At 42.2% G+C, this 23,939-nt stretch overlaps 1 protein-coding gene across 2 annotated transcripts in view; it reads left to right on the top strand.

Annotated features, from left to right (window-relative positions):
• SPON1 (spondin 1) overlaps positions 1 to 23,939 on the top strand; it is a 686,539-nt gene that overhangs the window by 635,085 nt on the left and 27,515 nt on the right. For both annotated transcript variants that reach the window (XM_060261720.1, XM_060261719.1), the window contains exon 8: positions 59 to 260. In XM_060261720.1, the coding sequence (XP_060117703.1) occupies positions 59 to 260 (202 nt within the window). The remainder of the gene's footprint in view (positions 1 to 58; positions 261 to 23,939) is intronic.

A 23,939-nucleotide genomic window follows, 5' to 3' on the forward strand; every position in this document is an offset into this window, starting at 1 on the left:
GGACAGCTTCTCAAACAGCAAACTTTACTTCAGCTCTCTCTCTCTTTTCCATTTACAGGAGAGCTGCGCCCTCTGCTGAATTTTCTGTGGACAGAATGCGCCATCTGATGTCTTTCCTTACCATGCTAGGGCCCAGTCCAGACTGGAATGTAGGATTGTCAGCTGAGGACTTGTGTACCAAAGAATGTGGGTGGGTCCAAAAGGTCATTCAAGATCTGATACCATGGGATGCCGGCACTGACAGTGGGGTTACCTATGAGGTATTTGAGAATATTTATCTTTGCTTAGAATGAATGCTCTGTTATTTGACTACATAGTACAAAATCTTAGGAAATAGCCACATCTACTGAAAGCAACGTCACCCCAGAGTCAAAAACGACTGGTGCTTGCACAGGGGACTACCTTTACCTTTTTACTGTTTCCTTTTAAGTGCCACAGTAGCCAAATTAAAGAAGTGAAGAGTATCTCAGGAAAACGGCGAATTTAACACCACTCTCCTCCCAAAAATACAACTGCCCAGACTGAATAGCTTCTACTTTTCAAAAGCAGATTCTTGTCTGTCATATCTGACACATAGTGGTAGAAACCAGCACAGGCTAATGTAGATGTGATATGGTACAGTGGTTAGTGTGTTGGATTTAGATGAAGAGAGAGAGGTTCAAATCTCTACTCAGCCATACAGCTCTCTTGGTAACATTTGGGCAGGTCTCTTGCTACATTCAGATGCCACAATAGACCATAATTTATAAAGCACAGTTTGCTTGACCCTTGCTTAGTTGTGATAGCTGAATGCTGATAATCCCACAAACTGGAGTTTATGGGTTAGCACCAAACCATAGTTTGGTTTGTTCATGTTTGGTTTGTTGACTGTTTGTAATTACTAATTGTAATTGCAATTGTTGTGACATATGAGCAAGAAACAAACGAGGATTCGTAAACTAATCAGGTTTAAAGAAACTATGGTTTATCATGATGTCTGATAAACTCATGATCATGATATCTACTTCTTTTGTTCACCCTTTCTGACAGAGTGTTTTTGAGGACAAAGGAGAGGGAGGATATGCTTCACTGAACTCTTTAGTCTCTGATCCTCTGGTCAGAGTCCACTGTGCTGCATTAGTTCTAGCATGTAACAAGTTCTTAGGATGAAGAGTGTTCCTCAGAACACAGCATAGTTGGCACCTTTAGTGGTGACAAGTACCACTTTTTTGCCATGTACCAAAATATTAAACTTCTGAGCCAGCTCCAGTCTTTTTTCAAAATCTATTTCCTTTATTTGTGGGGAGGAAAGGACAAGGAGTTGACAATGTGTCTCATGCAGGGGGAAAACTAGTTATGGCACTGATACACCATTGGCTTTACCAAGGTTGGGAAAGCAGATTGTGTAAATTAAGAATTACTTTGTTGTTTTGTAGAAATCAATGGGATGAACACCAGCATAATTGATGGTTGTATTGGATCCCTGAGGGCTTCAAACTGGAGAGCCAGTTTGGTGTAGTGGTTAAGTGTGCAGACTCTTATCTGGGAGAACCAGGTTTGATTCCCCACTCCTCCACTTGCATCTGCTAGCATGGCCTTGGGTCAGCCATAGCTCTGGCAGAGGTTGTCCTTGAAAGGGCAGCTGCTGTGAGAGCCCTCTCCAGCCCCACCCACCTCACAGGATGTCTGTTGTGGGGGAGGAAGGTAAAGGAGATTGTGAGCCGCTCTGAGACTCTTCGGAGTAGAGAGCGGGATATAAATCCAATATCTTCTTCTTCATCATCATTCTATGGATTAACATTAGCTCCCACAGTTTCTAAACATAATCCCCATCCTGTTAATTGCTTGCATCTACTTTCAGGAAACGTTTATGCCTCAAAGGCCTAGATGATATAAACAAAAGAGACCACCAGATCCCGTCCTTTCTTAAACCTCATGCCACATCCATATCTCCATCATTACTCCTAGTACACACCCACTGAAAAACAATATGTGCAGAAAGCATACCTCCATCATTTATGTGAGTCTGGGTCACATGCCAGATTCTGTGAGTTGAAAAACAAACCAGGATCACAGTGTAACACCTAATAACAAGCAGTGACTCCATATCTTAGAGGGAGTATTGTTTGTGGCTACTGGATTTTATCCACAGAAATCCAGAGGGAAAAAAATTAGAGTTCATAAAAATACAAATACTGTAGTGACAAGCATTATTTGTTTCATAGCTCCTTTGTAACACTAAGATTCCATTTAGCTGTGTGGGGTTCTTTGTGTTATAATATGGTTATGGTTAATTTTAGGGAGAGAATTTCTGCTTAAGATCTACTATAAATAACTTCTGAGGAGGATCAACTATGAAATGGGCTTACATCTAGATGCTCATAACTTATTACAGAAGCTGTATCACAAGGATGGGGCTTTTCTAATTTTTGACTTTTAAAAAGTTTTATTGATTTAAACTACAAAAGAATGAGGCATTGCAGAGAATACATAAAAAAGAGGGGGAAAGGACCTTAACAGAATGGGAAAAACAGAAGCAGAAACCAGTACAAATGTATCAATTATAATTCCACCTCCCAATAAAATGCTCAAATCATTCTACCTACAAGTATAAAAATCTCCTTAAATATTACCTTCCTTTCTTCTTTTACCAAAATAAAAAAAATATTTTAATAAACTAGTAAAGCAATGTAGATCTAAACACTTCTTCTTAAACACAAATAAATATAACCAGTTAAGAAAAAAAATTATTTCAAAACTGTCTCAACGCCAATTTTATCTAATTTGACTTGAGCCTATTATAAACACAAATTAGAATGTTGGTTTAGCAAAATCCTTATTAAAACAATAAATAATAATAATAAATTTTTATTTATATCCCTCCCTCACCGCTGAGGCACGCTCAGGGTGGCTCACAGGACATGGTGCATACCATGATTACAATAAAATACAGTTAATACAATAAAATACAGTTAAAATACAATTAAAATACAGTTAAATTACAAATTCATAAATTAAGTTAAGTAAATATATTAAAACCAGTATAAATTGAAGGTGCTACAGTTCAATACATACATACATACATATATATATATATATATATATATATATATATATATATATATATATATATATATATATATATACATATATATATGTATTGAACTGTAGCGCCTTCAATTTATACTGGTTTTAATTTTTTTATATATATATATATATATATATATATATATATATATATATATATATATATATATATATATATATATAAAGATGGCTAGATGTCATTACCAGGATTCCACCTTAAAAGCAAGTTGGAAGAGGACGGTTTTACAAGCCCTGCAGAACTGACTGAGGTTCCGCAGGGCTCGCACCTCCTCTGGCAGCTGATTCCACCATTGGGGAGCCATTATAGAGAAGGCCTGCTCCCTCGTTGTTTTTAGCTTGGCCTCCCTTGGTCCAGGGATTTTTAGAAGATTTTGAGAACTAGATCTCAGTGCTCTCTGGGGAACATATGGAGAGAGGCGGTCCCTAAGGTAGGCAGGTCCTTGGCCATATAGGGCTTTAAAGGTAATAACCAGCACCTTGTAACGAACTCGGTACACAATTGGCAGCCAGTGCAGTTCCCGCAGCCTAGGCCATACATGTTCCCACCGAGGTAGTCCCACTAACAGCCCGGCTGCCGCATTCTGCACTAGTTGCAGTTTCCGAGTTCGGTACAGGGGCAGTCCCATGTAAAGGGCATTACAGTAGTCCAACCTCGAGGTGACCATTGCATGGATCACTGTTGCCAGGTCGCTACGTTCCAGGAAGGGGGCCAACTGCCTTGCCCTCCTAAGATGGAAAAAGGCGGATTTAGCAGTGGCTATCTGGGCCTCCATTGTCAAGGAAGGCTCCAGTAGCACTCCCAAGCTCTTGACCCTGCGCACTGGTATCAGTGACACACCGTCAAAGGCTGGTAGGGAGATCTCCTCTCCCAGCCTGCCGTGACCTACGCAAAGGACCTCTGTCTTCGCTGGATTCAGCTTCAGCCCGCTCAGCTTAAGCCAACCTGCCACAGCTTGCAACGCCTGGTCCAGGTTTATAGGGACATCGTTAGTCTGGCCGCCCATCAATAGATAGAGCTGGGTGTCATCAGCGTACTGATGGCAACCCAGCCCATGTCTCCGGGCAATCTGGGCAAGGGGGCACATGTAGATGTTAAACAACATCAGGGAGAACTGCCCCCTGAGGCACCCCACAATTAAGTAGGTGTCTCTGGGACAGCTCTCCTCCAATCACCACCCTTTGTCCCCGACCCTCAAGGAAGGAGGAAAGCCACTGTAAGACTAGCCCCCCGAATTCCTGCGTCGGCGAGGCAGCAGGTCAGCAGCTGATGGTCAACCATATCGAATGCGGCCGATAGGTCTAACAACAGGAGTACCGCTGAGCCACCTCAATCCAGATGTCGCCAGAGGTCATCCATGAAGGCGACCAACACTGTCTCCATTCCGTGGCCTGGGCGGAAGCCAGACTGGTATGGATCTAAGGTGGAAGCATCATCCAGGAAACCCTGTAACTGCAACGCCACAGCCCTCTCTATAATTTTGCCCCCAAAGGGCAAATTTGAGACCGGCCGACAGTGAGCCAATTCAGCCGGATCTGATGTAACTTTTTTCAGGAGAGGGCAGACCACTACCTCTTTCAGGGATGTTGGAAAAGAGCCCTCTGAAAGAGATCTACTTATGATGTCCTGCATAGGACATCTTAGCTCCTCCCGGCAAGCCTTAATTAGCCATGAGGGGCATGGGTCCAGATCACAAGTAGTTGGGCGTGCAGTGACAAGGATTCTGTCGACTTCCTCCAAGCTGAGTGGATCGAAACAGTCCAGAATCAAACCAGAAGACACGCACGGGGCCTCGAGTTCACTTACTGTATCCAATATGGCAGGGCAGTCATGGCGGAGCGACTGGACCTTGTCTGCAAAAAATTTCGCAAAAGCCTCACAGCCTATCTCCAATTCCTTAACATTTGGCTTGCCTTGTGGCAATGTAGTAAAATTCCAAATTATCCTAAACAATTGTGCCGGGCGCAAATTTGCAGATGCAATCTTAGCCGCAAAATATGATTTCTTTGTGGCCTTGACTGCCATCTCATAGGACCTCATAAACTTCCTATAAGATGTTCTGGTCGCTTTGTCATGAGTACGCCGCCATTGTCTCTCTAGCCATCTGAGACCTTGTTTCAGCTGGTGTAGCTCTGGCGTGTACCACAGAGCCAGCCTAATCCGAGGTCATAGAGGGCGTCGAGGTGTGATCTCATCAATGGCCCTAGAAAGCCGGCTATTCCAGGTCTCAACCAGGCCATTGAGGGAATTGCCAGAGGGCCAGGGATCCCGCAGAGCCGTTTGGAACCGTTCTGGGTCCATCTGGCTCCACGGGCAACCATAATAAGCTTGTCGCCTAAACAGGTTTGGGGTGGCATATCTACATGAGCCCTAAGGGCGAGGTGGTCCGACCATGGCACCACTTCGGTGGTTATATCGTCCACCGTAACCCCAGCCGCAAAGATCAAGTCTAACATGTGCCTGGCTTGGTGAGTGGGGGCTGTGACAAATTGAGAGAGTCCTAATGTCACCATGGATAACACTAGGTCTGTCGCCTGACTAGAGGTCGGGTCATCAGCATGGACGTTGAAGTCACCCAGGATTACCAGCCTTGGGTGCTCCAATGCCCAGCCTGTCGCCGCCTCGAGTAGGGATGGTAAGGTGCTGGCTGATGCATTAGGCATACGGTACACCAGCCAGATCGCCAACCCCTCTCCAGCCTCCCACGCCAGACCGGCACATTCAATACCCTTGATCTTTGGAGCCAGGAGTGCGCTAAAAAAGTAAGCCTCTCGTATAAATAACACCACTCCTCCCCCCCGCTAGTCCGCAATTGGTGAAAGACTGAATAACCTGGGAGAGCTGTTTGTGAGAGGGCCACTGTATCTCCCTCTCGAACCCAGGTTTCAGTCACGCAAGCCAGGTCCATGTCCTGTTCGAGTAAAAACTCTCGAAGGACTGAGGTCTTATTATTAATGGATCTGGCATTGCATAGCACCAATGATGGAGGCGAGTTATTCAACCTGACCCTACTACCTGTCACCCTTGGGATGGGACACAGATTGGAGGGTGATCGAGCACTAACTTGTCTCGGTCTCCCTCCCTTATATCATCTGTTCCCACCGCCATACCTCCCCCTCCCTAGGAGCACTGGAATCCCTAGACCAGCCATTCCCCGCTGGTAGTAGCCACTATCTTAGCCACCACCAGCGCACAGATGTCACTAATACTCCCCAATCCACTCCGCCCTACTAGATCCCAATATTCAAATCAACCCAATAAAACCCAACCCTCAATTTCCCTTGTATATTAATTGGTAAAATAAATAATTTAGATCTGATGGCAATAATTAATTGTAAGTCCCACTCTAATAATTTTCTTCAAATTAAATTGCAAAAAATTTTTTATACAATTCAAACCCAATATATACAATAAACTAATCAAAATGAGTTAATTAAAAATCAGTTTTAAGCTAGTAGTTTATGAATGTGGAGGTAAGATGTTGTTAAAGTGCAATATAAATTCTTCCAAATTAAAGTAAGTGCAAAGTAGGGTACCTTCCAATTTCACAGCCGTCAGTACACTCTCTTGAGCACTCGAGCCCTGTAGGTTTACAGTTTCATTAACTGTCAGCATAAAACAATTCATTTGGTCTTTAAGGAGTTGCATAAATGAGATAAGATCTTTTTTCCGAGAAATGAGATTTGAAAAGATGTCTTTTCCATGTGACATTTTGTTAAGCAGTGCCATTTCTGATATCAAAACTCAGTTTCTTAGATCAGATTGTAAATTCGCTTCAAGCTCCTGTTAATCCCTGTTCCACAACAGCTCCAGCTGAAGTTTTAGAAACCATTCTTTCAAATACAGTCAGGCGATAGAGACAGATCTCTCTACAGTATATCTCCTTTGTGTTCAGATCGTATTGCAACTTCTTAGTAATCTCTTTGATATATATCCAATTATAGTCCGGGTCAATTTTAGTAATTATATTCAATCCAATTTAAATAGTTAAGACTGCTTGTGACATTCCGAGGCCTCTTCTAAATGATTTGAGCTAATATTTCGTTGTTATGCAGAGTGACCCATCAGGGAGTAGAATTAGAAAAACACCTACTTGTTAAGTAGAGACATCGCTTTAGGAGTAGAAAAATGCTGCTTCAAAGGCATACTGGAGAAAATGAAAGCAAGAAAGCGGTTGGGCGTTCTTTTTCTGCTAATATGCTATCTTTCATGGCTGCGGAGCTTCAGGACATACACGAGTCAGGGGCAGCTGCTGCTGGACCCCTCCCTCCGGTAAAAGTCCCATGCCGAAGAAAAAGCCTCTCTGGGCTTTTTCAGTGGGGGCATCACTTCTGTGACACCCCTCCAACAGCCAGACTCAGAGTTGCTGCAGAGAGATGATCTGCAAGCCCCTCTGAAGCCAAGCTGACAGATCCCGGAAGTTGACTTTTCTAATTTTTGTGATACAGGATTGCATTATTATTTGTGAGAATTTTCTGTTATCTATGTGATACGTAAGGCCTATTTATATTTTTATGGACTATAAAATACAGTAGCCACAAATCACAGTGATTATTAGATTCTGTGAGCTCCCATATAGCTCACAGACTCAGCTGTTATATTTCAAAACAGAAAATAAGAAGTCCTGTAATATAAGTAGTTACATTACATAAAGTTAGTATCCCCCCAAGCAGCATGAGTATAATAACTTTAGTACAGACAAAGGATCAATAAATTGTAATTAAACATTGGACTGTTCCTCAGGGACAGAGGAAGAAAGCTGAATTTCAAGTTAAAACTATTTTCTGTAATTTTGTGCAGAAGCTTAATCCTATATTGTATAAACAATATGCACTCCATGACCTTGGACAGGTGACAAAATACAGTTCTTCATTTGTTCCTTTGGAACCACTTCCTTGCTAAGAGAAAAATGTGCAATACCTCTGTGGGAGTCAATAAATGATGTGTAATACATTTTTTTTAAATTTCTTCTAAAACCCATAATGGACAAAGTTGTTCTACTAAGACTCAGAGTACTGATTACTTGTCTTGAAAACTTTGTGGGATTAATCATAAATCACCTGTGACTTGATGACACTTCACACACATATGCACATACACAAGTCAGGGGCAACGGCAATCATCACCCTCATATCTTGGAATGAAGACATAAGACATTCACATATAGGTTAAACTAGAATCTACAGATGCACATATGGAGATTTTCAAATGAATTTCTTTCTTCCTTCCTTTATGTTATCTGTAGCCCACCTCTCTCTCTGAGACTTAAGGTGGATTGCACAATTTCCAGGCAGGAGTGGGGGATTTTTTGCCTCTGGTTCTTGTTTGCTGCTGCTCCTCCTGCAAAAATAAAAAAAACAAACATACCAATTTTTTAATGTCATCATTGGTGGAGTAATATCACTTCTGGGGGGGAAAGCAGACATGATGGCAGTCCTCTCTAGTAACTGCTGGAAACTCTATAGTTTTACCATAGAGTTCTTGGTGATTCCTAGAAATGTATAACGTTACTTCCAGGTTTTCCGCAAATATAAGGTCACACCATTATCAAATGCACCTCCCTCCATGTTCCCCCCATCTGGACTCTCACCATTTACAAGGCTGTGCTTGGCAACGTAATCACATGAAATGAAACAATGTAATCACCATAAGACATCCAATGAAAATACAATAGAACTATGATTACAATATATGAAAAATACAAAAAGAAAAATATATTAAACATGCCAAAAAAAGAATGGCATAAATAGATGACAATGTAGTAAGTGCAGGATGATCCTATGTATAAAAAGGCAAGCTGTCTTGCTGACTACTCACCTACTCTCCCAATGGCTGAGCTGCATGTCCCTCAGTCTCCATTGAGAGCAACCCCACCTTCCAGCCCCAGGCCAGATGAGGATTGGGCCACTGGAGAAGCTTCCTTCGTGTCCTATTGGCCCATCGCGCCAGGTCCTCCATTTTCCCTCAGTGCCTGTTGCTAGGCAACCACAGTATTCCAAACTTGGTTCTGTCAGTGAAAGGCAGGGGAGGAGGCCTTTTCAGGTCTATTTTGTGGTGGATTTGGTTGGGGAATTCCTGGAGGTTGGGGAATTCCTGGAGATTTTGTGGTGGAGTTTATGGAAGCCAGCATTTGGAGAGGGGAGAGGCCTCAGCTGAATATAATGCCATAGAGTCCCCGCTCCAAAGCATTTCTTTTCCCCAGGGAGAGAGATACCTGTTTTCTAGAGTTCAGTTGTAATACCAGGAGATCTTCAGGCTCCACTTGGCAGCACCCTCTGGGTGACTTGATGCCACCTGACTGACTTCACATGACTTAACTAGGCCTGGCTGCTTGTTCCTATTCAGCAGCAGCCCCCCTATGATAGTCAGTGTGGCATAGCAGTTAGCACTTCAGAGCAGGGTTCTGCCACACCCAAGGTCTCGCTGTGGAAGCTGACTGGGTAATTTCAGACCAGTCACAGACTTTCAGCCTAACCTACCTCACAGGGTTGTTGTACAGATCAAAAGGGGGAGAGGAGAATGATATAAACTGCATTGGTCCCCCCACTGTGGAGAAAGACTGTCCTTTTTCTAGGTAGAGGCTGAAGGGAAGGAGATTGAAAGCTGAAGTCAGAGGGGCAGATAAAGGTAGGCTGATGGTTGGCTGAGAAGGAGATAAGGTTGCCAACTCCAAGTTGGGAAATTCTTGGAAATTTGAGGGTAAAGCCTGGAGAGGGTGGGATTTGAGGAGGCATTGAACCTCAGACAGGTTCAATGCCATAGACTCCACCCTCCAAACCAGCCATTTCTGCCTGGATAACCATTGTTGCCAATCTCCAGGGGAGGGCTGGAGATCACTCAGAATTATAACTACTTTCCAGATGGCAGAGATTACTTCCCCTGGAGAAAATGGCTGCTTTGCAGAGTGGACTCTGTTTCATATACCCAGCTGCGGTTGATTCCTTACTGCTTTGGTCCCCACTGTGGAGAAAGACTGTACGTCTCCTAGTAGAGGCTGCAGAGAGTGGGAGATGGAAAGCTGATGTCAGATCAGTTCTCCTACAGAAAATGCTGCCTTAAGGTGTATACTTTATGGCAGGTCTTTTTTTTTCTTTTTTCTTTTTTAGCAGGAACGCACAGGAACGCAGTTCTGGCTGGCTTGATGTCAAGGGCTTGTGGCCAGATATGCAAATGAGTCCCTGCTGGGCTTTTGCTACAAAAAAAGCCCCGGGTGAAACAATGGTGACATCAGGGGGTGTGGCTTAATATATTGCAAATAAGTTCCTGCTGGGCTTTTTCTACCAAAAAAGTCCTGTTTTATGGCATACTATAACACAACCAGGCCAGGCCAAAAAAACCCCAGATCATGCCACAAGCACACACTGATGCTTAATGCCACAAGACCAAATACAACAGGAAAAAGTGGCAACAATACACTATAGACAAAAGGAATGCTGAGCTTCAGCATCTGCGTGATCGTCATCATGCCATGAAGCCACAGCAAATTGACCCTGAGAGCCAATTGTGTTTATTCCTACAGTGGGCTTTATTCCTAGTACATATAATAAATATTAGCATAGACTACTGAACCATTCCACTTGAACTATTCCATTATATTGTGGTCCTACTCCCTTTATAAAAATGCCCTTCTGAACAATTCTGTTTTATATAGTTAGCAGAATGCCAGAAGTGTAGGAGCCTTCCTAACTTCCTCAGGCAGGTCATTCCACAGGGTGAGAGCCACATGTATAGGCAGCTATCGATCATACCCATTTGCATGATGGCACCCTTAGTAGCCTTTGTTCAGATGCGGGAAGCTGTTCATGGTGGAGCATAGCAGGAGACATGGTCTTGCAGGTATATGGGGTCAATCAGGATGTTCATCATCCATGTTCATATATAGGAATAAGGATGACATGTAAACATAAAGACACTTTTTAGGATCCCAACTTTTCTGAGGTTCAAGCACCACAGAGAGTTTCATGTAAGTAACCTGCTCCATTCCCTTCAGTTATGAGGACTGATGTTTGTGCATATCTTCACTGCACAAATAGAGCATCCCCCCAACAGCTCTCCTTCCTTGGAAGTTTTTAAACAGAGGCTAGATGGCCATCTGACAGCAATGAAGATCCTGTAAATTTAGGGGGAGGTGTTTGTGAGTTTCCTGCATTATGCAGGGGGTTGGACTAGATGACCCTGGAGGTCCCTTCCATGATTCTATGATTTCTGGATGTGTGGCACACTGGAGATTCCATATACACACTGGAGCTGCTAGTTCAGGGTAATAACATCTGCTAGAGATGACAGGCTATCAAGCTTTAAAAAAAACCAGAACAAGCTAAGCTTACAATATTTGCATTGCCTGTTACCTGTGATAAACCAATTACTCTGTTTCCAGTTTTCTTTACTAAACAATCCAAAATGTTAAATACTAACATGTAAATCCACATGTGCATGCCTCAATAAGTGTTTATAATGTTCTGTTAAAGGAAAGCAGACCATTTTGAAGGCAGTCTGATGAGCATGCACTGGAAATTTATGAATATCCATGTCACAATTGATGAATATCCATGCTGAGATAACCTGTGCTGTGTGCTGTTTTCTAACCAAGGCTTCTGCAGCAGAGTGTAAAGATGGTGGTTTACAACAGGATGCCTGATACCTTACAGTTCTGTCATATTGCTCAGTGTGCTCTTATCAAACTTCCTGCCTCCTGTCATTTTGTGCTGTTTAGGAGAATTATTTTTTTCCCAAAGCCTATATTGCCTTTTCACAGAAGTTGTTGTTAGAATTCCCTCCATGTGTTTTTTTCATTTTACATTTACAGGTCCATTTCTTGCTGTATCCTCATTGTAGGTCAATAGTTCCCAAGTTATTTTCTGGAGTTTATAAATGAGTTGTTTCCTTTCTCTCCCAGTGCATTAATAAAGATGTCTGCAGAAACCTGAACCAAAACAACTTGCTAACTAGTGTAGCAGATATCGTTATCCTTTGAAACAGGATCTTGAAACAAAATAATGAAGATGAACCAGTGTGGAAAATCACCTCAAAATGCATAAACAGATGTAGTGTTCTCATTTTAGCACACCGTGCCATATCATAAGCAAATAATTAAATTGGCATTGGGAGTCTACTGCTACTAGCCAAATAGATTGCTTGATTTGACATTTGACACTGAAAGGAAGACAATATTAGACAAGCCCTTGACTGATAGATCGGCAGTACAGTCTTATAGATCAGTTTTGCTTGCAGTAGGGCACTTTGAGATCTTCAAGTATACAATTTGTAAGACATTTTAACTAATCCATAGTTGTAATGGTTGCCTTAACAAGCATTCAGTGGCCCTATGTACACCATCTGATTAAATCTGTCTTAAACAGATATATGTATAAACATTTTAGTTTAATAAATAGATTTTTAATAAACTAGAATAAAGTTGGATATTTCAAATAATCTAATTGGATTATATGTGATTTTTTTTTAAAAAAAAATATTGCCCCAAATATATGTACTGCATAGGATCAACAGCACATAGGTCTGGTAGATGGACCTGCACAGTTTGGTGAAAGGGTTTACCTGGTTCATTTGATGAAGGACTAGATGCAGATTTCATCCCTGGCCAATGAGATTGCATTTCTACACTAATGCAGAATGGGGAGAGAGAACTATGTGATAAAGATACTCTGCTCAACATACATATGTGAGAAGGGTTGGTTCAAAGGATGGGGACCAAGTTCCACACACTAGCAGAGACACAGTATTGCATTTACTAGGAGCCATGCTATAGGGTCTCCTAATTTATTCTGAGGCATTTAAAGTCAAGTATTCATTAAGTAAGAAGTCAAAAGATAACCGGAACAACTGACAAGTTTGGCCTTGGAAAACAAAATGAAACCGGGCAAAGGTTAATAGAGTTTTGTCAATTGGTCATAGCAAACACCCTCTTCCAACAACCTAAAAGGTGACTCTACACATGGACATCACCTAATGGGCGACACAGAAATCAGATTGATTATATATTCCGCAGTCAAAGATGGAGAAGCTCCTTACAGTCAGCAAAAACAAGACCTGGAGCTGACTGCGGTTCAGATCATGAACTACTCATTGCAAAATTCAAGCTTAAACTGAAGAAAACTGGGGAAGCCATTAAGCTATTCAGGTTTGACCTTGATCACATCCCTTATGAATATACAGCAGAGGTGAAACATAGGTTTAAGGAACTAGAGTTGATAGAGTGCCTGAAGAACTATGGACGGAGGTTCATGACATTGTACAAAAGGCAGCAATCAGCACCATCCCAAAGAAAAAGAAATGCAAGTAAGCAAACTGGCTGTCTGATGAGGCTTTACAAATAGCTGAAGAAAGAAGGAAAGTGAAAGGCAAAGATGAAAAGGAAAAATTCACCCAACTGAATACAGATTTTCAGAGAACAGCAAGGAGAGATAAGGAGGCCTTCCTGAAGGAACAATGCAAAGCAGTAGAGGAAAATAATAGAATGGGAAGGACAAGAGATCTCTTCAAGAAAATTGGAGAAATCAAGGGAACGTTTCGTGCAAAGATGGCCATGATAAAGGACAAAAATGGTAAGGACCTAACAGAAGCGGAAGAGATCAGGAAGAGGTGGCAAGAATATACAGAAGAATTATACAAGAATGTCCTTGACAACCATGACAGTGAAATCGCGGACCTTGAGCCAGACATCCTGGAGTGTGAAGTCAAATGGGCTTTAGAAAGCGTTACTAACAAGAAAGCAAGTGGAGATGACAGTATCCCAGTTGAGCTATTCAAAGTCCTAAAAGATGCTGCTGCTAAAGTGATGCACACATTATGTCAACAAATTTGGAAAACGCAACAGTAGTCACAGGATTGGAAAAGGTCATTTTATATTCCAATCCCAAAGAAGGGTAATGCCAAAGAATCTTCAAACTATCACATCATTGCACTCATTTCACATGCCAGCAAGGTCATGTTGAAGATCCTACACACTAGGCTTCAACAGTATATAGAGCAGGAATTACCAGAAGTTTAAGCTCGGTTTTCTTGAGGTAGAGGAACTAGAGATCAAATTGCCAACATTCGCTGGATTATGGAGAAAGCACAGACGTATCAGAAAAATGTCTATTTCTGTTTCATTGACTACACTAAAACCTTTGATTGTGTGGATCAGAACAAACTGGCAAGTCCTTAAAGAGATGGGAGTACCAGACCACCTCACATGTTTCCTGAAAAACTTGTATAAGGGTCAAGAAGCAACTGTCAGAACGGGATATGGAACAACTGATTGGTTTAGAAGAGGAAAAGGAGTTCGACAAGAATGTATATTGTCACCCTGCTTATTTAATTTATATCAGAGTACATCATGCGGAATGCTGGATGAAGCACAAGCCAGAATTAAGATTGCCGGGAAAAACATCATCAGCCTCAGATATGCAGATGATACCACTCTAATGGCAGAGAGTGAGGAGGATCTAAAGAACCTCTTGTTGAGGGTGAAAGAGGAGAGCACAAAAGTAGGCTTGAAACTCAACATAAAAAAAAACAAAACTAAGATCATGGCATCCGGCCCCATCACACCTTGGTAAATAGAAGGGGAAGACATGGACACTTCACATTTCTGGGATCCAAGATCACTGCAGATGGGGACTGTAGCCATGAAATTAAAAGACGTTTGCTCCTTGGGAGGACAGCTATGGCGAACCTGGGCAGTATAATAAAAAGTAGAGACATCACGCTGCCAACAAAAGTCCATATAGTCAAAGCATGATATTCTCAGTAGTAATGTATGGCTGTGAGAGCTGGACCATAAGGAAGGCCGAGTGCAGAAGAATAGATGCTTTTGAGCTGTGGTGCTGGAGAAGAATTTTGAGAGTCCCTTGGACTGCAAGAAATTCAAATCAGTTAGTCCTAAGGGAAATCAACCCTGACTGTTCCCTGGAAGGTCAGATGCTGAAGCTGAAGCTGAAGCTCAAATACTTTGGCCACCAAATGAGAAGGGAGCACTCACTAGAGAAGATCCTAATGCTGGGAAAGACAGAAGGCAAAAGATGAGATGGCTGGACAGCGTTACTGATGTAACAAACACAAATTTGAGCAGACTTCGGAGGATGGTGGAAGACAGGAGGAGCTGGCGTGACTTTGTCCATGGGGTCACAAAGAGTCAGACAACTGTGCAACTGGACAACAAATTCATTAAGGAAAGAGGTATGGTCCACAGGGAAGTAAGAAAATGGAGAATCATCATAACACCTTATGTCATGGACAATGCTGTCCTAAGAAGATTTACAGCCTTCTAAACCCACTTACCTCCAACAGACTTATATAACTCTGTTTAGGATAGCATTGTAAGCTCTGAACCAATATGTGCATTATAATGTGATACATTAATTTTAAGTTATAGGGAACTTCTATATACTTGCTGTTTGTGGTTTAATCTATCAAGGTATATCTCAGAAGGGAAGAAACATGAGATTAATATGTGATGTCTACAGGCAGGTTATTACATGATACTAAAGCCAATGAATGATGAAGATGCATATATGAACTCTGCAGTCACTCCAGCTGCGTCATGTACCTCTTTAAACCCCTACACTTTCTTGCTGTACTGTCACAGATCTACTGTTCATTATTTTTAAAGCCCTCCATTGCCTCACCCCTTTATCTCATTGATATATTTCAGCCTTCACTACTTCATTTCCATCACTCTCTGCTATTCAAACATCTCCTGTTCTTCGAAATGACTTTTCCTTTCCCCATTGCCCCACTTAGACTTAGAACTGTCTTATAGAATACTTGCATGATGTTACATCTCTCTCTTCCTTCAAATCCCTCATACCCATTTTGTGGATGATTCCTTTCATAAGAACAGAAGAGAAGAAGAAGAAGAGAAGATTTATACCCCACCCTTTTCTCTGAATCAGAGACTCAGAGCGGATTACAATCTCCTATATCTTCTCCCCCCACAACAGATACCCTGTGAGGTGGGTGGGGCTGAGAAGGCTCTCACAGCAGCTGCCCTTTCAAGGACAACCTCTGCCAGAGCTATGACTAACCCAAGGCCATTCCAGCAGGTGCAAGTGGAGGAGTGGGGAATCAAACCCGGTTCTCCCAGATAAGAATCCACGCACAACCACTACACCAAACTGGCTCTGAGAGCCCTGCTGGATCAGACCATTGGCCCATCTAGCACAGCATCCTGTCTCACACAGTAGCCAACCAGTTCCTCTGGAGGGTCAACAATAGAGCATAGAGGCTGAGGCCTTCCCCTGATGTTGCCTCCTAGCTCTGGGACTCAGAGGTTTAGTGCCTCTGAATATGGAGGTTCCCTTCAGTCAACATGGCTAGTAGCCATTCATAGACCTATACTCCATGAATCTATCTAATCCCTTTTTAAAGCTGCTTATTCCTGTGTCCACTACATCCTCTGACAGCGAATTCCACATTTTAATGTGTAAAATAGCATTTTAATTTGTAGAAATAGCATTTATTTTGTCCATCCTGAACCTGTTGCCCATCAGCTTCACTGGATGAACATAAGAACATAAGAGAAGTCATGCTGGATCAGGCCAATGGCCCATCCAGTCAGATTTGTGTTCATGTATCCTTTGGTGTAGGGTTTGTCCTGTTTGCCCTATGTAGAGAACTGAAGGGCATTGTTGGCATTCAATGGCACATATAATGTTGGAAGATGGAGCTCATTTGAGTAAACAGAACTGTACACAAACTGTATTCAAAATGATGCTGCAAGGACAGGGACATTACAGTATCAGACATTTATTGTCAATGCCTTTCCTAATAATCCCTACCATAGAGTCTGCCTCTTTCACCACTGCAGCACACACTTTCATTGAGCGAACCAGAACCCCAAGATCTTTTCCCTTTCAGTCTCAACAAGTTCAAACCTCATGGTTAGCCTATACTTGAAGTTAGGATTTTTTGTCCCAATGTGCATCACTTTACACTTACCAGGACAGAACTTCATTTGTCACATTGTTGTCCACTTACCTAGTTTGTGAAGGTCTTCGTGGAGCTCTTCACAGACAGTTGCATAACCCTTTAGTCCCCATGCACTACCAAAACTTGAAACTAATAGTTAACAACAATGCATTTTCTTCCTCTGTTTTTCTCCCTCACCCTGCTTCATTGTCTCCCCTGCATCAACCAGTAGATCTATGCAGAGCAGGGACCTGTAAAATACACAACAACAGACATTGACTTAAAGAAATGTGAAAAATATGAAAACTTTGAATAAGAGTCCTAAAATATACGCTAGACTAGAACAAACCACTGCTGCCTATTCAGTTTGCTTCTTCATCTATTGCTTATCTTTCCATCTCTCTTGAAATATACATGTATTTCTTACATTTGTTGGACATTTATATATATGTTTCTTACATTCGTTGAGCATTTCCCGACAGTGTTCTCTGTACTGGTGAATTGATAATACAGTAAAGATCAGCTGTTTCAAAAATGGAAAACAATGTCCTTAACTCAAATGCGAGGTTCAAGTGGATGAGTCTGATTTGATTGGGAATGCAAAGAACTCAGGAAGATACCTTCTGTAGTTTCTTTGACAAAACAAAGTATGCATTTCTTAATATGCTTCTTCTGCCACCTGCCTGCTTTCTATAGTCATTGTCTCAAAGAAATTTGGAAATGCTAGGCTTCTGATTTTTGAAAGGATATGTAATGAATTGAAAGTGATAAAACTAAATTTTATTGCCAAGCAAACAGGGATTCATCTCATCATTTTAAAGTTTAAATATTTCTTAAGAGTTAGTTATTTAAACTGAAATAATGAGGGCTTGTAATCTAGAGCAGGGGTGTCGAACTCATTTGTTATGAGGGCCAGAGCTGACATAAATGAGACCTTTTGGGGCCAGACCATGTTGGGTTGGGCCAAGCCATGTCGGGCTGGGCCATGTGTGTACTTATTTAAATTTAGGTAGCAGAGATATAAATTTTATAAAGAACACAGATAAACACAAATATATTTTTTAAAAAACTTAAAACATGCTTAGCACTCATTGGTCTTAAAGATGCTTTCTTTGTATTTCTCCCATGGGATCCAGGGAACTGGGCAAAGGAAGCTCTGGCTTGTTTCTTCTTTCCCCAGGGGACTGGGAGGGGGAGCCTCAGCCAATAGAAGGAAGAGAGGCTTGGCTCAGTAGCTCTGCTGGGCAATTGAGAGACCCTGGCAAAGCAAGATATTCCTCCCCCCCTTCCTCCCCAAGTGAAGAGCCTCAGCCAATGGAGAAAATAGAGGTTTTGCTCTGTAGCTCCTGTGCAATTGAGCAAGCCTTACAAAGCATGCTGCTATGCAGAAGGAAGCAAGATATAGGGAGAAGGAAGCAGCCCCTGTGCAATTGTGCAAGTCTTACAAAGCATGCTATTATGCAGAAGGAAGCAAGATATAGGGAGAAGAAAGCAGCCCCTGTGCATTTGTGCAAGTCTTACAAAGCATGCTCTTATGCAGAAGGAATCAAGATATAGGGAGAAGAAAGCAGCCCCTGTGCAATTGTGCAAGTCTTACAAAGCATGCTCTTATGCAGAAGGAAGCAAGATATAGGGAGAAGAAAGCAGCCAGTTGCTCGGGGGCCTGATTCAGCCCCTGAGCTGCATGTTTCACACCCCTGATCTAGAGCATCAGACAAATGAAGACCAAACAGAATTTTCTGCATTGCACATTTCAAGCAGATGTTTGGTTTGGAATGTTTTGATGGAAATTGCAAACATTAGGGAACTAATTAATTAATATTCATTATCTATAGTTGACCTTTCACACTTAGACTCAAGGCTGCTTATATACAGTGTGCCAATACATCCAGCAGGCTGGGACATCCAATAAACAATGCAGTGGGACTTAGATTATAGAAATCTGGAATCAACTAGAAATCTGAGAACAGAACTGAACAAAAGTATAATTATTAACATGATGTTTTAAATGATCCAAAAATTACATAGTTGGATTTTACTTGCAGCAACAGACAGTAGAAGCTATACATAGTAGTATAAACCACAATCCCATATCCTTTACCCAAGTATCTTTCAAGAAAAGCCCTCTTGAATAGTTTACTTTGCACAATTTGCAAAGAGCTGGGAGAGTAAAAGAAGAAGAAGAAGATATTGGATTTATATCCCACCCTCCACTCGGAAGAGTCTCAGAGCGGCTCACAATCTCCTTTACCTTCCTCCCCCACAACAAACACCCTGTGAGGTGGGTGAGGCTGGAGTGGGCTCTCACAACAGCTGCCCTTTCAAGGACAACCTCTGCCAGAGCTATGGCTGACCCAAGGCCATGCTAGCAGGTGCAAGTGGAGGAGTGAGGAATCAAACCCGGTTCTCCCAGATAAGAGTCCACGCACTTAACCACTACACCAAACTGGCTCTCCTAAAAGCCTTCCTGGCCTCAACAGGCAGGGTTCCTGGATGACACATCAGCATTGGATCCATTCCAATCTGGCTTCCACCCCGGCCATGGGATGGAGATTGTGTTGATTGTCTCTGCAGTCTCCACAGACAGCTAGACTAAGACATATCAGTGGGGGAGAATGTGTCCTCTAGACACCCTCTAATATGTAGGGTCCTTCAGAAGGCGCTTCTTTCATCAATGCTGTTTAACATCTATATGCGCCCCCTTGCCCAGCTTGTGCAGAGTTTCAGATCTGGGTGCCATCAGTATGCTGATGACACCCAGTTGTATCTGCTCTTGGATGGCCACCCAAATACTGCCCCATGGGTCTGGAGGCTGTGGTTGGGTGGCTGAGACAGAGCAGGTTGAAACTGAATCTAAGTTAAGATGGAAGTTCTGTAGCTGGGGGGAAGGGACTTGAGATTGTGTCAAGTGTCGATATTTCTCAATAAGCAGTCTTTTGTTTTAAATCAAAGTTGTTTTATTAAAGAAACTCAGAAGCTGTACCAAGGACACAAGCCTTGGGAGTAATGGAGTAATACAGAGTTACACAGTTGCTATATAGGATAACTTCAAAGGTTATATTACAGATGCATACTTGAGTCACGGGTTCAAAGGTTGCTAAACACTATCTCTTTTCTTACTAAGGAATTTAGGCTACTAAAAACATCTCCCATTTTCACACTTCTCTAGCAGAAGATAAGGACTGTCTGTGTGAACCTGTGGGAGAGGCGATTTGAAAGTGGTACTAACCAAGCTGTAGCATAAATATCCTTGGGCTAGATGGATTTATTACTTGCCCCATGGTCGCAAGGAGAGGGGGGAGCAGTAAAGAGCGGGAGATCTGCTCTGTGTCTAAGAACCCATTATGTTACAGAAATAAGCACACTTGACAGATTGGGGCATAGATTACCTGCTCTAGATGGGGTGCCACTGACACCAGCACAGTTTGTTAAGCGCTTAGGAGTCATCTTTACTATGGAGACCCAGATCATGCATATCGCCAGGTTGGCATTCTTTCATCTACAGCATGCCCAGCAATTGGCACCTTTCCTATCATGCCCTGACCTAGTCAAGGTAATCCATGCAATGGTCACCTTTGGGCTATTGTAAATTGCTCTATGCTGACCTGCCCTTGAGACTGACCCAGAAGCTCCAACTGATCCAGAATGTGGCAACACAAGTTCTGATGGGAATGTCATGGATGGCACACACAGAGCACCAGCTACACTGGCTTCCAGTTGAGTACTAAGTCAAGTTCAAGGTTCTGGTAATAAATTTCAAGGCCTTGAACAGTGAGGGACTGACCTATCTGTGGGACCATCTCCTCTGTTATGTCCCCAGGAGAGCACTACATTCCTCAGACAGCAACCTGCTGGTGGTCCCTGGCCCCAAAGAATATAGCTGTCCTCAACCAGGCCAGGGCCTTTTTGGTCCTGGCCCCAGCCTGGTGGAACTCTCTGCCAAATTCCATCAAAGCTCTGCAGGATCTTCTAAATTCCACAGGTCCTGTAAAATAGAGATATTCCACCAGGCCTTTGGTTGAGGACAGTGACTGTTGCCAACTTGGCCGCCACCCATCCATGTAGATTGCAAGGAACTATACAAGGTCACTCAGATCCTGGACTCTGATGGTAGCATAGGGCCCAGTTAGAGTATCTGATAGACTGGAAAGGGCATGGACCAGAGGAACAATTTTGGAGAAACCATCCAACATCCATGCACCTGACTTTCCCCAGCATGCCCATCACCAGTGCCCAACAAAGCCAAGGGGCAATGGCTGAGGTGGGGAATGCAGCTGTAGGGGCAGGGGTGGTGTCATGACCCCTTCTAAGCAGCTTAGCAACTCAGAATCAAAATCCTCAAAGAAGGAGCCCAAGAAGCCAAGGGCACTAGCCAAGGAGGACCAGGAAGAGCCTAACATGGCCAAGGTGCCTGCAGACAATGGTCCAGCAGCAGCAGAATCCATCCTGCTTGAGCCTGAAAGGGAGGCATCACCACTGCCCCCTGAAATCGTCATTTTAAACTAGTATTTTAAACCATAATGCATAGATGTTAAATTTTTATTTCTGACTTTTTCAGTAGCCATGGAAGAAAAACGCATTGGTGGCAGGCTTGTCAAGTTCCTTCCAGTGGTGGGGGATCCTCTGCCCTAGCTCTTGTTTCCCACCATCACTTTGATGGCTAATGGGAGAATTTTTTTAAAAAAATCACCGTTTTCATTATGCCACTTATGGGGAAAACCCAAAAGTAACATCTAGGAATATCCAGAAACTCTATGGTAAAATGATAGAGGTTCCAGCAATTCCAAGAGTGGACTGACATCATTTCTGGGTTTTCTCTGGAAGTGATTTAACGCTAGAATGGCACATGGCAACAGTGCCCACCATATCCCTGCCTCCCCAGACTCCAATCAGTTGCCAACTGCTGTCTGACAACCCTACTTAGATGTGGAGGGGTTGTTGAATGGGGGAAGGGAAAATGAAGAATCTTATGATTCTATTTGAACATTAATGTTTATATATCAAAAGAGACAATAGAAGAAGACTATAGTAAGTTCTTATGTTGTGCATATAAAATATGCACAATATAAGAGCTTGCTGTAGTCTTTAGAACAGTCTACCTGAAATCACTGTGTAAACTGGAAATGGTTTATGAGTACTAGCAGACATTGTTCCTGGAAATTAAAAGTCAACAAAAAGTCTTTGATATTCCATTTTTATATTAAATATTTGCTTGCTTCAGTATGGTTGAGACAATTTAATGAGAAATGTGAAAGTGTACAGTATGTGAGGATATGAATAGATCAAAATGTTTGTTTTTGGCTACGTTGATTTTTGAGCAACATCCTGGGATCTCAGGCTCTCAACACAATGAAATGCAACAACATTTGTTTGGAAAAAGGGTAAACTGGTAGGCACATTTTGATTCTATATCTTGTCACTGCCCACCTCATTCATTGCTGTTGCTGATCCCCAGGATTTTTTTGGTAGAAAAAGCCCAGCAGGAACTCATTTGCATATTAGGCCACACCCCCTGTCATCAAGCTAGCTGGAACTGCATTCATGTGCATTTCTGCTAAAAAAAGAAAGCCCTGTTGATCCCCACCACCACCACTTTAATGCCATTTATGGCATTTTTAGAGCACTATCAGTGCAATCCTACTCATATATTCACACTATTTATACACCATTTATACATTTATGCAATTTCCTCCACATATTTAATGCCCAGATATGTTTCAAAATGTGTTGATTCTCATGGGAAAGTTTTACATAATGAAACAAAAATTGTGAAAAGCAAATATTCCTGGGTTCATTTTTCACAAGAGGAAAGCAACTAGTGAGCAAATATTCTAAAAATTCAGTCTCATCCCTACTTAGGAAGTAGACAGATCTTAGGAATGTTGATGCAAAATGTATTTCTACTCAAAGGTTACATGCATCATAGTCCAGTATAGAAGTACAAAAAAGATAAATGAAATGGCCTCACAGAATTAAAAAAAGAAACAAAATCATGTAGTATTTTTTTATTGAGGAAGGCCAAACCAAATGAAACAGAAAACAGTGGGTGTTTTCGCACTTACGTTTTACTGGCGCAACGACCCTCCTCACGCCGGCGGATCTGCAGTGATTTCGCACTAGAAGCGCTGGCGCAGCCCAAAGAGCCGGCTACTTCCGTCGCTAAGCCAGCGCAAACATTTTCCAGCTTCTTGGCGGTTTCCGTTTGCGCTGGCTTAGCGACGGAAGTAGCCGGCGCAATGGGCTGCGCCGGCGCTTCTAGTGCAAAATCACTGCAGATCCGCCGGCGTGAGGAGGGTCGTCGCGCCAGTAAAAGGTAAGTGCGAAAACACCCAGTGTCTACAGAACCCTTCATCAGGCAAATAATTAAAAAAAATGGAGACAAATCAAAATTCTCAGGTCGAGTTTGCAAAAAGAGCTGTGATTCTTTGTATATGTTTGAGGTAACATTTGAAATTTGCTGGACTCTTTTTTTCCCCTTCCAACATCTTTTTATTTACTTAAATGCAGCATCCAACATCAAAGGTTGGCATGACATGGCCTTAAAATCTGGATCTGAAATTTTTACTTTTATTTTTTAAAAAAATTTTGTAATAGCTGCCCGATGAAGGGTTCTATGGAACTCTAAAGTTTGAACAATATTTTGAGTTGTTTGAGTTGCCTTCAATAAAAATGTGATATTATTTTATTTCTTTTTCTGGATTTTACTGCTGTATACAACAGAATTCAGCCATAGTTTCCATGGATTAGTTATGAGACACTGTCCATAACATATTGTCATTGCCTTTTAATGTGCAAGGGAGGTCATCAACAGGACGGAAGTTTGTCTCTAATGAACACATTTAAATATTTATTTGTTTTATAGCCCCCAAAACAGGCTCCAGGCAGGTTCCATCAGAGAATCATACAAACAAACAATTAAAACAAGTTAAAATTGTAATAAAAC

Source organism: Heteronotia binoei, chromosome 21, assembly GCF_032191835.1.
Source record: "Heteronotia binoei isolate CCM8104 ecotype False Entrance Well chromosome 21, APGP_CSIRO_Hbin_v1, whole genome shotgun sequence".
Lineage (NCBI taxonomy): Eukaryota > Metazoa > Chordata > Lepidosauria > Squamata > Gekkonidae > Heteronotia > Heteronotia binoei.